The sequence below is a fragment of the Ptychodera flava genome, chromosome 22, assembly GCF_041260155.1.
Source record: "Ptychodera flava strain L36383 chromosome 22, AS_Pfla_20210202, whole genome shotgun sequence".
In the NCBI taxonomy this organism is placed as follows: Eukaryota; Metazoa; Hemichordata; class Enteropneusta; family Ptychoderidae; genus Ptychodera; species Ptychodera flava.
Genome location: NC_091949.1, coordinates 27088479 through 27103571, shown reverse-complemented (window position 1 = coordinate 27103571; position 15093 = coordinate 27088479). Strand labels below are relative to the sequence as shown.

At 37.1% G+C, this 15093-nt stretch overlaps 1 protein-coding gene across 1 annotated transcript; it reads left to right on the top strand.

Annotated features, from left to right (window-relative positions):
* The first annotated feature begins 2190 nt into the window (after positions 1–2190).
* Positions 2191–10002, top strand: LOC139122387 (uncharacterized). The gene is made up of 5 exons (XM_070687769.1): positions 2191–2463; positions 5247–5989; positions 6472–6643; positions 8730–8862; positions 9691–10002. Exons 1-5 carry the CDS (start codon positions 2203–2205, stop codon positions 9837–9839), a joined length of 1458 nt encoding a protein of 485 aa, XP_070543870.1. The 5' UTR covers positions 2191–2202; the 3' UTR covers positions 9840–10002.
* The last annotated feature ends 5091 nt before the right edge of the window (positions 10003–15093 follow it).

Here is a 15093-nt window from a genome sequence, read left to right as displayed (position 1 = left end):
TGCATGCTTGAGGCCGCAACGCTGCCATTACGAGTCAACTCCTCGATGCCCTATGCTGCAGGTTTGATTCGAATATAAAATCTACGAAAAAAATTATGTGATGAAGGAAATTTGTCGTCGTTCATCGAATGGCCTAATGATTTGTGCCTTCCTCTATGTAGTTTTTCCAAACGAACATTTGTTATTATTCAGTTGAATTTACGTTGAGCTGTAGCTTCCGGGTGTATCATTATTGTGAGATCTGTTTTTGTGCGCTCGCGTGAGGGAAAACAGTTCCGCTAGAACAGGGGTAATGCGGAGTTTGTTATCTGTCCTGATCTACACTACACTGCGGGTGCGCGATCCTGGTAAAGTATTGTTAAATTGTCAAAGTATTATTGAATACGATTTGTAAAAAATGCTCGCGACATACCTCTGTTGCCTTAGGAGGAAAATAGGAGTAACTGTTTACAACACTTTGTTTTTGGGGCAGTCCTGTCATTTCCACCAGAAAAGTGTATCGAAGTGGCAATTTCAATCACTAGTTCATGCATTTTGTGAGTTCTCCTCCCAGGCAAACACTGGGTCAGATTAAATGTTTTATCTGCCCTCACGTTATTTGCACGATTTATCGCAACCATTTACCACCTCTGCTAAATCTGCAGACAGGCTGCACCTCAGTGCAACATTTGGCAGGTTTACAATTGTAATGGTCGCGCTCTGACACTCGTCTTTATTATCCACCATGTATTTGCACAGTAGCCAGAAGAGGCGATTTACATACGTGTTTATAGCTGTTTACTATGACAACATAACGAAGACTATATAAGCACGCGACTGATTGGCTCGTCAAGTTTTCACGAGTGTTTGATTGTCAAACCGCCGCGCCAGCGTTCATTTCTAGCCTAGTTTGGCCACCCACTCACGAATCTCCGAAAAATTATCCTCAAGTCCCGCCAATTTCTTAATATACACTGTAAATCTAAGTGTTTAATAACTAAACACTTTTCTGTTACACTTAGTAAACATGTTTAGATGTTTAGATACAAGTAAGAACTTGAAGTGTTTAATATATAAACTACGGCGCGCCAAATTATTTATCCATTCAGTGGAAATAAAAATTCGGTGCTATTACGCGGAAGGAAATTTATGTAAGAAAAGTATAATTAAAAAAACAAAAGACTGAAAAGTCATTTAATACTTAATTTTAACTTGAGAAATTTCTTTAAAGAGTAATTGGAAAACAGATAGTGTTCAACGATTTGAAAAAGTCATACACCCGTTCGATACTTATTGAGTACATACACGTCTAATAGGCCTAATTCGCATAAAAAGTGCAATGAGTGCTTATCTCACAAAAAAGTAAAATTTGTTTGCAATGGTACGTGCACAAAAACACGAAAAAATCACTAAAAACACTACCACCACCCGGAATAAATATAGCAAAAAATTAAAATGTGAACCACATCCGGCTTGACTGTGAAAAAGCGACAGAAAATCATTATAAAAGAATAAGACGAAAAAAATATGCATACATTAATTTACAAGTATTAAAGAAAATTCAAAAAAAAATACTTCGCATGAAAACTAATATGGATAATTAAAAATAGGGCACGGACCACCAACCGTTTTGACATTAAAGAGAGAAAATCTGAGTAAAAAGCCGACAGCGATGGCTCTAGACAAAAGCGGACATCATGTACTCGAATCTAAATGGAGTGTTTTGGCCTCTGAGTGTTTTTACCTTCGCCTCACTCCGTCTAGAGACTAAACCGATGCAAACTCATTTACACGGTGCGCCACTCGACCATCGCCTTGGCAATTTTGTTGCATGTCTGAAAGCTACAATTTCAATGTAAACCGCCTTCTGATTGGGCTTTAGGCTGTGGGGCCGAATAAGAAATTTAGATTCCTTATTCGCACCGCTGCCCTACAAAAGGGACCAAGGCAATGGTGGCACTCATTCTATAAGAGAACGCTGAAGAGGCAACACACACAATCAAGTTCCAGTAAATGCGTTTTTTTCTCTTTTATCGATCGAAAAAGGTCACACAATTTATCATCATAAATATCTTTGCAATCGAGTGATGCACGAGTTGCGTCTAAACGCATCATCAGCTACACCCCTATAGCCTTTTGACACAATACGTCATTTCATGAAGTAGATAGGCAAATATGCTGCCACATCATAATCAGAAAATATATCACTTATAGCTGGGCAGTATGGCTTGCCAACATACCTTTGGTTGCTCACGATTCGCTTACTTCATACTCGGTATTATGGTTTTACTTTTGATCACAGTGCATTATTTTTACCTCATGCATTTCCGTTACGATGCCTTGATAGGCAGGATGAAAGGGCACAGACAACACGCTTATAATTCCGATGAATTTGGAAGAAAATCCCCGCCTCATATTAATCTTACAACCGACTCGGACGACGAACAGCAAATAAGAAAAACAGACGGAATCCACGAAAACGAGGTGAGTCATCCCCATCGTTATGTGTGAGTCAAGGTTTATTTGTTTGCATATTTCCTATATTAGCCTCAGTTTATAGACTCAGACCAGTGCTAATTTATCCAACCTGCAGATTGATGATTGACGTGACTGTCTAGAAATATCTTTGTAACTTAATTTCAGTGATATTCAGAATAAGGAGAACTTCAGTCTCACATTTAATATCTTTATTTGTTTTGTTTTTTAAATTCTGTCCATCATGCAACGGGCGAACTCCCAAGTATAGGATGAGGTACCCATAATATTTCCCAATTGAGCAATGGGAAGTTAAGTGCCTTGCTCGTGAGCACAACACCGTGTTAGAGTCCCGAACTTAACATCATCCGACAGTGAGTCCGTTTCTCTGGACTTACCGGCCCTTGAACTCACCATCCTTTGATAGTGAGACCGGTACCCTAACCCACTGCCCCTTGGTGCCTGCTCATCAAATTCCAGTGGTAATAGTACTAGTTCGAATTTCGCATCCCTCTCTATCATACATCACTTGTTTTCTGTCCTTTGTTATAGTCCTTGCTGCTATTATTTGAAATTGAATACTTTAACTACTTTCAATGTGGCAGGGAGAAATCAGGCAGTTTGACAAAAAATACTATCAGATTAGTAACTTTTGAGAAACAAAGCTTTTGACCAAAAATGGTAAAAAGTTGAAGAAGAAGATTTTTAAAATTTTTTTGACCAAATATGACCTTTAAAAATCCAAAATTGCATATTTCACCACAATTTGAACAAATCTTATTGTTAGGTCATTTCTGGGAACCTGTATACCAAATATCAAAGCTGTCTGACCAGCGGTTATGAAGAAGATTTTTTTATCAAAAACGGCTATTTGAGGTAATTTGCATATTTTCAACAATATCAAAAAAAGAAAAACATTTTGTCATAATATAATCATCATAATATTTGAGTTGACGGACATCCGGAAGGACAGACGGACGGACCTACCTGCCTACCTGCCTACCATCCATCCATCCATTCATCCATCCATCCAGACAGACAGACTGACTGACGCGGTACGGATACCCATCCCAATAGTTTCTATAGACTATAGTTTTTAGTAGCTAAAATAAAATTATTTGAAACTCATCATCTGGTCTACAAAATAAATGTACAGAATTTTGATTGATCAATTTTAATGTCACGTTTTACGCGGTGTGTAATTTTGAAAAAACTAGCCCTTCCTCCCTATAATTTCTATCGAGCCCCTTACTGCATATGCCCCTTGATATAGAAGTCGTAAACACACATTCGCTGGTCACCAGTTCATGATTTAGAAGGCGTCGTAGCAGCCCGATTGTTTTATTATCCGTGTTGATCTATCAATTCTGCTTTTGATCTTATATTTACATGTCAGAAATAATATACTTACTCACCGTGACACTATGCAAACCCATTACGTGAAATACTCATGTTACTCCTTTAAAGTGTTGACTTTTACCGTCATTTCAATATATCATTCGAACATATGTTGCGTCTTTGTGCATTTGTCGCAAATATGGTTTGTATGCATATCGACATATGTAATTGAGATATTGTTGTTAAAATTAACAATTTAACAGGTGTCGGTGACCGCTAGGCTCCGTAACACCATACGTTAGCACAGCAAGCACGCAAATCCCTTAAAGGTATTTGCAGAGCTACAAGAAAAATTGGAATGTTTCCATGTGAAATATATTTTAGGATCTTCGATACTATGATCCTCCTTATCTTAACATATTGTTCAAAAGTGTGAGATTTTGATATGCACATGAGTATAGAAAGAATGCTTGACCGACTGGAGTTGTCAGCTAAATTTGTCAGTTGTCAATTGCCGGCTTTAAATTGAGCAATGACACGGCAAATATGTCTAGTGTCTGATATACACAAGTCGATTCATATCATTGGAGTAAAACTTTAACTAACCGATGATGGAATGTTTGTCTAAATTTTAAGCGCATTCAAGCTGTACTTTCGCCATTTAGAAGTTTCATGACTTGATCATTTTTTTTTCAAATTCTCGTTCGGTCAAGCTGGTACACGTCTGTCAACAGCTATGTGCATCTATCCGTCGCTGAAACTAAAGCTTAAACGTCTCTTTTTATGGAATGAGCTGGTAACAGCTGGTAGAATAGCACTATTATCAACATTTAACTTCAGTAATCGTTCACATTTCGTACAGACATAACTAACCCCGTGATATATTGGTTAAGCTTACAATCTTTTATATGAAAATTAAATGTAGGCAGACTTTACATCACTTATAAGACAGAAAAATATATGACTTGTTTCTCTGTACTTCTTGAAAACAACTAAAACAGATACATTGTACCTAAATTTCGTGTTTATCCGCCTGCGGCGGGGGTTATTGCTTAAATATCGTGCAAATTCGAGAGTCCGTATAGGCCAAGCTGTCCCTGAGTTGCCTTCTACCTCAAGTCAACACGTGAGCAATTGAACGGATAGAAGTGTTGAGTGAGTAACGGAAAGACCAACGGTAGCAAAACCGTTCCCTTTGCATTGAAACAGTAGTCGTTGATATAGAAAAGCCTCAATGGAAAATTCTTAAATGGGATTTATTCCATGCAAAAATACTGTTCTTAGGTAGGTAATATACAAAATTGCCTACCCATCATTTCCCGCATACTAATGTATGTTTGGAATAACTGCCTCGCACGCTTAATGCTTCCGGACATATTTTATATATACATGTCAAAAATGTGTTGACGATGAAATATTACAGCATTGTTCTTGTATTCCTGTTTACCTGACAGGTCACTAAAGTCGTCTCGGGAGCAGAGCTTGAAAACGCGACAACAGAGGAGGGAAAGGGAGCACAGCGATTAGCAAAGGAGCAATACATGTCTACAAAGCAAATGCAGCCGCTAAAACGAATTAAAAGTAAGCGTTATCTACTTCCTTTGTTTGACTACGTAGACGGGCCCAGTGGTCTCTATATACACATTCGCTTTGCAATATTTGCCGCGATCTATCAAAACAGAACGTTGGTTATACCATACCTGCACAAGCATCTAACACAGACAACGGGGCCAGAACAACGAACTCCCGACGAGACATTTGACATGGCAAAGCTGAAGGACATTGTCAGTGTCAGTAGTCTTGACGATTTCAAAAGAGACTGTGGTACTCATTTCACACTTGGAAACATTACAGAGGGACCTTACCCAGAAGACACCGCGGTTGAATTTAAACTTCGCGAATATGGAAGCTTCAAACGACAAAGTGAGCGAATGATTGGAATAACACTGCCCGATGAGAGTGAAATTCCTCTGTTACTTAAAAACGTTTCTGAAAGATTTAATGCCATGCTACCTGTGAAATGTCTTGGCTATCTCACATCTCGGGATCAAGTATTTAATAATAAAGAAATCGAGGAAAAGATAGGAAAGAATTTCCTCCGAGCACCGTATATTCGCAGGATGGCAGATGAAGTGACGGGAAAAATATGCGACGGATCCTTTGCCGTGATGCAATGGAGAAACAAAACTGCAGAGAAGTATGTTTCTAAATTTTTATAATCACACTCTCTACTTACATTGGGATTGTAAAGTACGTATGCAGAATACCATTTAAAGAATGCATAGTAAATTCAGATATATAGCCGTTAACTAAAACTCCCGAAAACATGCTTATATATATATATATATATATATATATATATATATATATATATATATATATATATATATATATATATATATACATATATATATATAATATATAATATATATATATATACGGAGAGAGAGAGAGAGAGAGAGAGAGAGAGAGAGAGAGAGAGAGAGAGAGAGGAGAGAGAGAGAGAGAGAGAGAGAGAGACAGACAGAGAGAGAGAGAGAGAGACAGACAGACAGACAGACAGACAGACAGACAGACAGACTTCGTGCACACTTCAGAGTAAGCGAAATTGAGAAGCTGAAGTTTGAAACGTTTGTGAATTAACATCCTAAATTATGTTACTTTTACATGTGTATATAGTTGTAGGTTTCGAGTGGAAGGGATCGCTCCTGAAGAAGAGTGTACGGAAAGTGTGAAGAAAAATTTAGCCATCCTGTCAGAGCACGTAGATACTATTATAGGTCTGGTTTGGGAAACACTTTATAAACACAACATTTCTTGCCTGTATGTCTGTACACCACCCTACGAACAGGTAACGCCATTAACCTTATATTGGCTTCACTTGTACAGCGTCATCCATGTTGTTTGTTTGAGGGCTAATTATGCTATCATATCATCTCAATTGATACAACATGGCATATACATTTTTAATCTTGGGACAATATATATCTTTAGTAAATAAATATCACTCAAGTAAACCAAATGTCAGTTCTTTTCCAGAAAAAATAATGCTTTCTGTTTTCTTTGTTTCTACGTACCCTGATATTTGAGGAATGTCACTAAGTCCTTTCAATCATAAGAGCGGCATAGCCACAACTGCGAATAAGCCTGGCAAATAAGCAAATATTTTATCGTATACATACAGTGCAATATATGCGTTGTCCTAAGTAGGTCCTGATTTGATTAATATCCCTCATTGACTTAATATAATCTGTGTCAACTATCGAAATTTTGTATCATATGGCCCAGTGCGCAGGGTAATAACATTTATTCCCTGGATTGTTCTGTACACTAAATCAAGGTTTGTTGACAGGGTGGAAGATTTTGAAAAGCAAGTGACTCCCTCTGTGCTGTGCGAAAACAGCATGACCCATTTGTTGTTTTCAATCTCAGATGACCCATCCCCCCAATCACCCGGATTTTGCCCAATCCCAGCCATAACAACTGAACGCTCCTTGACGTTTTACCTTGGTTTTAGTTAAAATGGCTCTCTTTGTCGATGGAATGAAGACATGAACGAAAAACCACGAAACGAGTGAAATCGTTTCGGTCAGTGGTGTGTATCAGTATATTTACGTAAAAAGTAATGCAATCCACACTCCACTCGTATATCAGGAATGGCAGCACCCTTGAAGAAGACAGGCACCGGCGCCGCAGTCGTTCAGGAGTACGCGATTTCCGCAGCATGAACAATCCCGAAATCCACTGTAAATGAGTAATTACTGATACAGAAATAACATTTTGGCAGTAATTTTGACGGAGTAGATGATGGATTTAAAGCAGGGAATGAGTTTGAGATAAGTTACTGATGATGTCCACACAATAATTGGACAATAATTGCCAGTTGAAATTATTTTTAGAATTTTGTTTTATAAAAAGTTTCAAATATGGTATGAGAAAAATGCTTAATACATTGTTACCGTAAATATTCAAAATTATATCATGCCAGTATATTGATGGCGCAAATACTGAAGTGATCTGATTGGTCGAGAAGTGAAAAGAACCATCATCATGCTATATTCGTGATAAAACACGCGCGAGCTCTGAGCAAGAGCAAAATTCCTTTTTTGACGTTCCATGCAAGAATTTCAATATATTGTTATGATATAAAAACAATAAATATCACACCCAGCGATGGTATACCACTTGGTTTTGACCAGTTCACTTCACATAAGCACTCGCTATCGCTCGTGCATATATGTCATGCACTGGTCAAAATCTCGTGCTATACCGTCGCTTGGTGTAGTTTATCGCTTAAGGTAGTATGCGTCTCGAAAGTGAAAGACTTAAACTGTTGCTCAAACTTTCCTTGAGGAATCTTTTAACATTCTCTTTCAAAATCAAGAATAAAAATCGGGATCACCGTGCCAATGTTGGTGCTAGAGAAACAAATAATTCAAGATTTACCGATGATTTAAATTCAAAATGGCCGCCATCCCTTCGTTAAGTCTATGGAGAAAAATACAATTTTCGAATTTCGAAAAAGTAAGCCGGTGAAAATTTTTCTTACACCAAGCGCTTCAAAATGAACGCCCACAAGTGATATATAAGAAAAAAAAATTTGAAAGTTTGCGAGTCCGAATATCTGTCCCCGAGGCGCGTTCTACCTTAAATATAACTTACCCGAGCATGAATTCGTTCACAATGTTTTGGGTTTGATATAATGTTTGGCATAAATGTGTCGAAGAAATAATAATGTAGATCAGATTTCGAAGTAGGTAAATTATGGATGTTTGGGATCACAACACTTATACACTGTCGTAGAAGCAAAAAGAAGGGTGAGACTTGTTTATTTGGCACATACCATCACAATTTTTGTGAAACAAAGAGTACCACGGTGCATAAATTTACTATACAATGCGAACAACAATACTGAACATCCTTAATATGAATTTCAGAAAATGGTCGATACCCTGAAGAAATCAAAGTATGTGCACACGATACATGATGCCTTGCAGTTATCTGATGAGCTTGCAAAGCATAAAGAGGACAACTATATCATCTCCTTAGTTGAGCAAGAGATGGCTGAAAGTATGTATATGAAACTTAATTGTAAGATATCATTTGACTCACAAATTACCACGTATGTATGTATGTATGTATGTATGTATGTATGTATGTATGTATGTATGTATGTATGTATGTATGTATGTATGTATGTATGTATGTATGTATGTATGTATGTATGTATGTATGTATGTATGCATGTATGTATGCATGTATGCATGTATGCATGCATGCATGCATGTATGTATGTATGTATGTATGTACGTACGTATGTATGTGTGTATCTCAAGTTAATGATATCGGGTTTTCCAGAAAATTAATATAAATGTATGTGTGCAGACGTGAATCCACAATACATTCATGCACACCACACACACATATAATTTATATCACCTATATTTACATATATACATATATTTGTCATTACCTGCTGTAACCGATGCTGACGTTTGGTATTGTTTTACTGAGAAAAAATCAAATATATATTTCTGATTTATGTGACAAGATACATGGATTTTACGACAGTAATTAATTTGGTTGTTTTACCGATTTCCATCGAACCTGTGACTTTTTGTAAGCTTTAAGGCAGTAGCATGGTAGCAGAGTACTCGCACACACTCAGGACACCTGGTACCAGTGTTTGGCAGTTTCAAGGTGACCCTAGGCTTCCCACTACTGTAATTTTCTACTTTTTTCTTTGGAACTTGTAAATCTGTTACTTACATCGAATGATACTGATAATTGAACCTTTTTAAATGTCATATTAGAAAATCTCTTTCAGCGGGAAGCTATTCCTTGAACACTCAGCAAAGTACAATGTAAATAACTCTTATATGTTTCTGTCTTTTTCAGAAACACCACTCTTTATTTCATGTGGTGGATCTCAATGGTCTCGATTTGTAGGATATGCAAGGAATGAAAACAAGTTAAAAACAATTCCATTGCGTCAGATACCAGGAATACCGAAGTATCTTCTGTCTATTAGGTACTTAATTAAATGACATCAAAAACAATAAGAAAGGAAGTCAGCAAATATCTTTACTTCGTTACCACATGGAGAAATCGACAACCATTTAAATTGACAAATAAAGCGACATGTCTTTACAAATTTTGATGATTGAAATAATAGGTTGGAAAATTGAATTATATATATTACTTATTTCATCACCTTTGTTTTTGTCTCTTTAAATGGACTGCGTCATAAAACGGTATAAAATTGTTGCAGCTAGAAATCGAACTTCAACGCAAACTCACACATAACTAATATTTATAAATGTCGTAATCCTTCGGCGTTAACAATTTTACTTTGTTATGCAACTGATAAACAGAGCAAGATATAGAAATAACGCTACGTTTTAATGCTAAAGTATACATAATAAAATAAATCTGAATATCAACGACAATATTAACATTACGATTAGATATTAATAATCTTTTTTGTTCAGCGAAGTAAAATACAAGTGACGTGATGATCTTGTCACCACGAGTCGAGTATTTCACGAGCTTACTATAGACTTTGTGAATTTCTAACAAATAAATAATTTGTACTAGTTTCTCCTGTATCCCTCCTATCATGCAAATCTATTTGGAATTTTGCAGCTGTGGCAAGGTTTTCGTAGCGATTGAACGCGTTACATTTGAGTCTGTGCAGTAGTGAGTTAGTTTCTGCCGGATTCACTCCACTCACGCGTTTCAAATTAAAAAGAACACAAATCATCGCGGTCAACCCACTAAAACACTCAAAAATCACAGATTTGAACCAAGTCAAGAGCTGACTAAAGAACAATATAAGGGAATTACGTACATTCCACTTTTAATATCAATTCGCCCTACGGTAGTTGTCGGTAATTTCTTGTCGATTTGTTGAGCGAGGAATGACACTCACGATCATGTGCGGGGCAAGTGCCACCGGCAGACGATCGCTCATTTTCATTCAGAGATTTATACAAGATTTTAGAGTTGACAGAGGTCTGAAAATTTAGACAAAATTACGCTATTTTTCGAGAACAAACATCAACTTAATCTCAACGGCACTGGTTGTGGTTCGTCGGTCCTGACGAAAACTATGATTATGCGATAAGCGTCGAGTTTGTTGTTTCTGAAAACTATTTGCGTAAAAATTATTCCTTTGGAATATAAGCTTACTGGCGTTACACTCTTGTGTTATCATAGTTCGCATTATTAATGTCGTAGTCTATCATTATATCGATTTCACGACTCGACTTTTGGAAGCTTAACGACTCTTAACAATTCAGCATCTTCCTCTTCGAGGAAAGATGGCTGTCATCAGCCGAAAGTCAAGAATTGCAAATTGAGTACTTGGGCGACTGATGAAAAGATCCACTGGGTCTTCGAAATGCACAAAAATCAAACAAAAGAACCTGTGTACAGGTGACCGAAGTCATAAGGCCAAGGTCAAAACACAAGGTCTATATTATTCAACGGCGTCTTGATTTCCTTTTTAAACACAGCATGAACATTGTCTCTACATTGGTGCGTTTCATGCTCCAGTAATTTACAGTTAACAAATTTAGCTGACAACTCCAGTCGGTCAAGCATCCGAACCTCAACTTGACACCGAACACCATTTTCGGTCACAAAAAATTAATTTATATTTCCCTTCTCAATCCTAAAAGAATCGCGATTACCGTAGTGTTTGTGGTGTTTGATACACACTTTTGATACTGTGTTAGATTATATTAAATCATAATCTCAATAAATCATCCAATTGATCTTGATCTTTAATTAAGAAGACGTTACTGACAGAGAACAAGATATAATGTTCAGCATACCAAGATCAGAATCGCTGGAACTGAACATTTTAGATAAATACATGGCTACCTCAAGAAGCTTGGCATGATGTATCATTGTAGACCATCATATCGCCGATGTGCCGTGAAGTGGAATAATCTTTACGACCCTGGTACGGCGTTTGCGGACCGAGGTCGTGCGGCGGAAGGGTCCGAGTGTTCGATGGCCCATTACGCTGTGCGACGCAAGAGCTGTATCAGGGCCGTAAAGGTTTTATCATATATATAAATGGAATGATAAATATGTAGTTTACATAAATCAAGCATTGTTTTAGACATAAAAATGCATGTGATATTTAAAATGCATTCGCAATCTGAGTCAATTTTTCAGATGGCCTCTTCCAGTCACGGATTGACATACATAATAGTCAGGTTTGGAGTCGAAATCTTTATTTGAAAAATCATAGTCAAAATTCATAAAATAAAATAAAATAAACCGTTACACAAAGAACGCACCCCTCACCACCGCAGGGGACTTCCCACTTTTCCCTGTGATGCTATAGTGGTTGGGTATGTGTGATAATAGACATAATGGGTGACGAGGTTTTCGACAACATGGACATGCGATTAGCCAGTTGATATCGTATCAATCGGCTCTGTCTTACTTACCGTGTTGTACAACGGACTCGACGAAATGTCTCATGCAGGCAATTTGCAGAATACGCGATGAATCACCCGTCTGCTAATTGACGCCAAACGTACGAAATTTTGAAGTATTCGTCGCACCCTGCTGAATACCAAAATAACCGCGATTTGTGTAGTTGTTTAGCCCTATTGACAACAAAAATCTTACATCACTCATTCTGTATCGATACTCAGTAAAAATCTCGAAAAATCGGACTCCTGATTTTGTAGAAATTGTGATTTTAGCTGTGTGAGTTTCTGCCGATCATACTTTCTAGACAGGCTATGAAGCGGGAATACACAGGACCGTAGATACACAACGGGGATTACTGATGACGCAGTACAGTTAAATGTTACCAAGGTTGTAAGCTAAAAAATCATACAATCACTGTCCCTTTTATCTCCAGTGAATGATTCACATATTTGCTATATTTACAAGCTGTGACAATGTTTGATAGTTACCATCCACAACACACGCGATAAAATGCGATGTGTAATACCTCGTGCATAGTTGTTATTAGAATAATAAAAAAATATAGGCTTTCTAACATAAGGGCAGCTCATCACCTTCAATACACTCAACTAACACACTAGTGCACTTTATTTCAGGATGTACGCACTGACCTCACATAACAAACGGCTCTCAGTGTAGTTTTCTGCATAAGTTATGCATAATCACATTAACACCAGAATTTCAGTACAGTGAAAAGAAAACACAGAAGGATGTAGAAAATATTTAACCACTTCAGCTGACGATGTATAGGTATGCTCTTGGTAGACACTTTAAATAAACAGTGGAAAAATATCATCATCATCATCATCATCAGCATGATCATGTACTATACAGTTTCAGTTGTTCAGGAAAAGGTAATTCACATAAAAAGCTAGTTAATTGTCTTTGTCTATATCATATTTTAGACTCCATTCATTCAGTTATTCTGCTATTGATCGCTCTAATATGACATTGTTGTAAAGTTTTGCCAGTCAAGTTCCTGAGAAAAATAGTACTCTGACATGCATCACCCTTTACTACTCATGCTTACTACTCATCCACGACTCATGCTTTTGAAATCCACGACAAGCACATGAAGTTGCTATATAGCAATAAACAGCTTCTGATACCCGTACGGTATTCCAGAAATAAGCACAGCTTTAAAATTGTCCGGTATTGCTAAGTAGGGACGAACATTCTGTGTCTTGCACATATCAGTGCTGTTATTTAGAAAGTTTGTGCCTTTTAAAATCTAATATAAATTTACCCCTTGTCAAAGGCATCAAGCAAATTACTGAGCACAAATATAACACTTCAGAGCATTCCTGCATACAGATAACGGCACCACTTAAATATCTTAAATTTAAAATAACAATGAAATAAAGTTTCCTGCATTCAACTTTGGATTAGTTATCAATATGTGAGGCTCTCTGAGAGTTAGCGAATGAGAAAGGGGGCAGGGGACAGTAATCTGCGACGTTTTGTACAGAGAAATCGTGTACACATGTTGTGAAAAGAGGTCATAAAAGTTCAAGTGTCATTATAAGGAGGAAATATTCTTGCCTCTCGTTGTAAGGCTGATAATTTGTCCACATTCAAGGTTGGGAGAGGAGCCAAGTGTCATTTTATCCCTCAGAAACTTAGCTTGCATGGAGTAGTGTCGTTACTCCATTCAGTTCAATGCTATTACTTATCAGCGCCTAACATTTGTCATATTGGTCTTTCGAGAAACGAGTTGAACTTTCCTCCAGTGGGCCAATGTTAGACACTCACGTTGCCCTGAATCTGTCTGCTGTGAGAATAAAACATCTGTCGTTACTTTTAGATCGTGTATATTTCTTCAGCTCCTTCAGTCCTTCCCCTGAGCTGAACTTTAATTGTTTGGGTCTGGTCAGTTGGTTACACTGCTTTGCAATGTATACAAGTCATTTATAGACTTTTACTTTTTTCCTCATTGTAGAGGATATTCTCTCACGTACTTTAAAAGCGTCCATACCAGTCATGCCTTTGGGCAGACCAGGACAACCCATAACCTTCCACTCTTTCATAAGTATGTGTGTTTCGGAAAGGAACCATCATATTCATTTGACAATTACAAAATGACTGTACATTGATCTTTCATATATTTCATTTTTAATGACCAAGAAATAAAGAACGCGACAGCTATGAAAGTTTCTAAACCACGTGGTAGGGAGGAGTGAACTCTGCTTCACATGTGTACAGTAGAAAAACACTATCCTCCAAAGTTAGCCATTCTTAATATAGCAAAGCATTAAGTGACACTACAGAACAGTTTTTACAATGCTAAGGCGAACCAAGGCAGTAGGCGATGACAGCAAGGAATATATAATGTGTATATATCAAAAGAGCAAAACAATATAAACACGAAGTATATCAAAGCAAAACTCTGTACAGATACAATATCAAGTTTGTGCAAGGTAGTGAAAAGTTTTGATGCATGATTAGCTGAAGGGCTCAACTTGTAGTATGGCCTTTCTTGTAGTAAGTGCTGTAGTGTCAATTACAAAGTGTGTAAGGATGAGCTTTGATACAAAATTTCGCCATCAATGCAGCCATGAAATTTTGTTTACTTTGATTTGCATCCAAATATTTAATGGAAATGTTGGTATATGTATTTAAATACAGAAGCTTTTATCTTCATCCAATATGGACAAATCGTGTATAGATGAATGAGAAACTTTTTCAGGAAAAAAGTTAACAATTTGAATCATGCATACTGGCCTATATTTTGTTAAAATCAATGAGTCATAATGATACATTTTCTGTTGAGTTCTTGTGACACAATTGTTTTTGAAGAAACTAATAAAT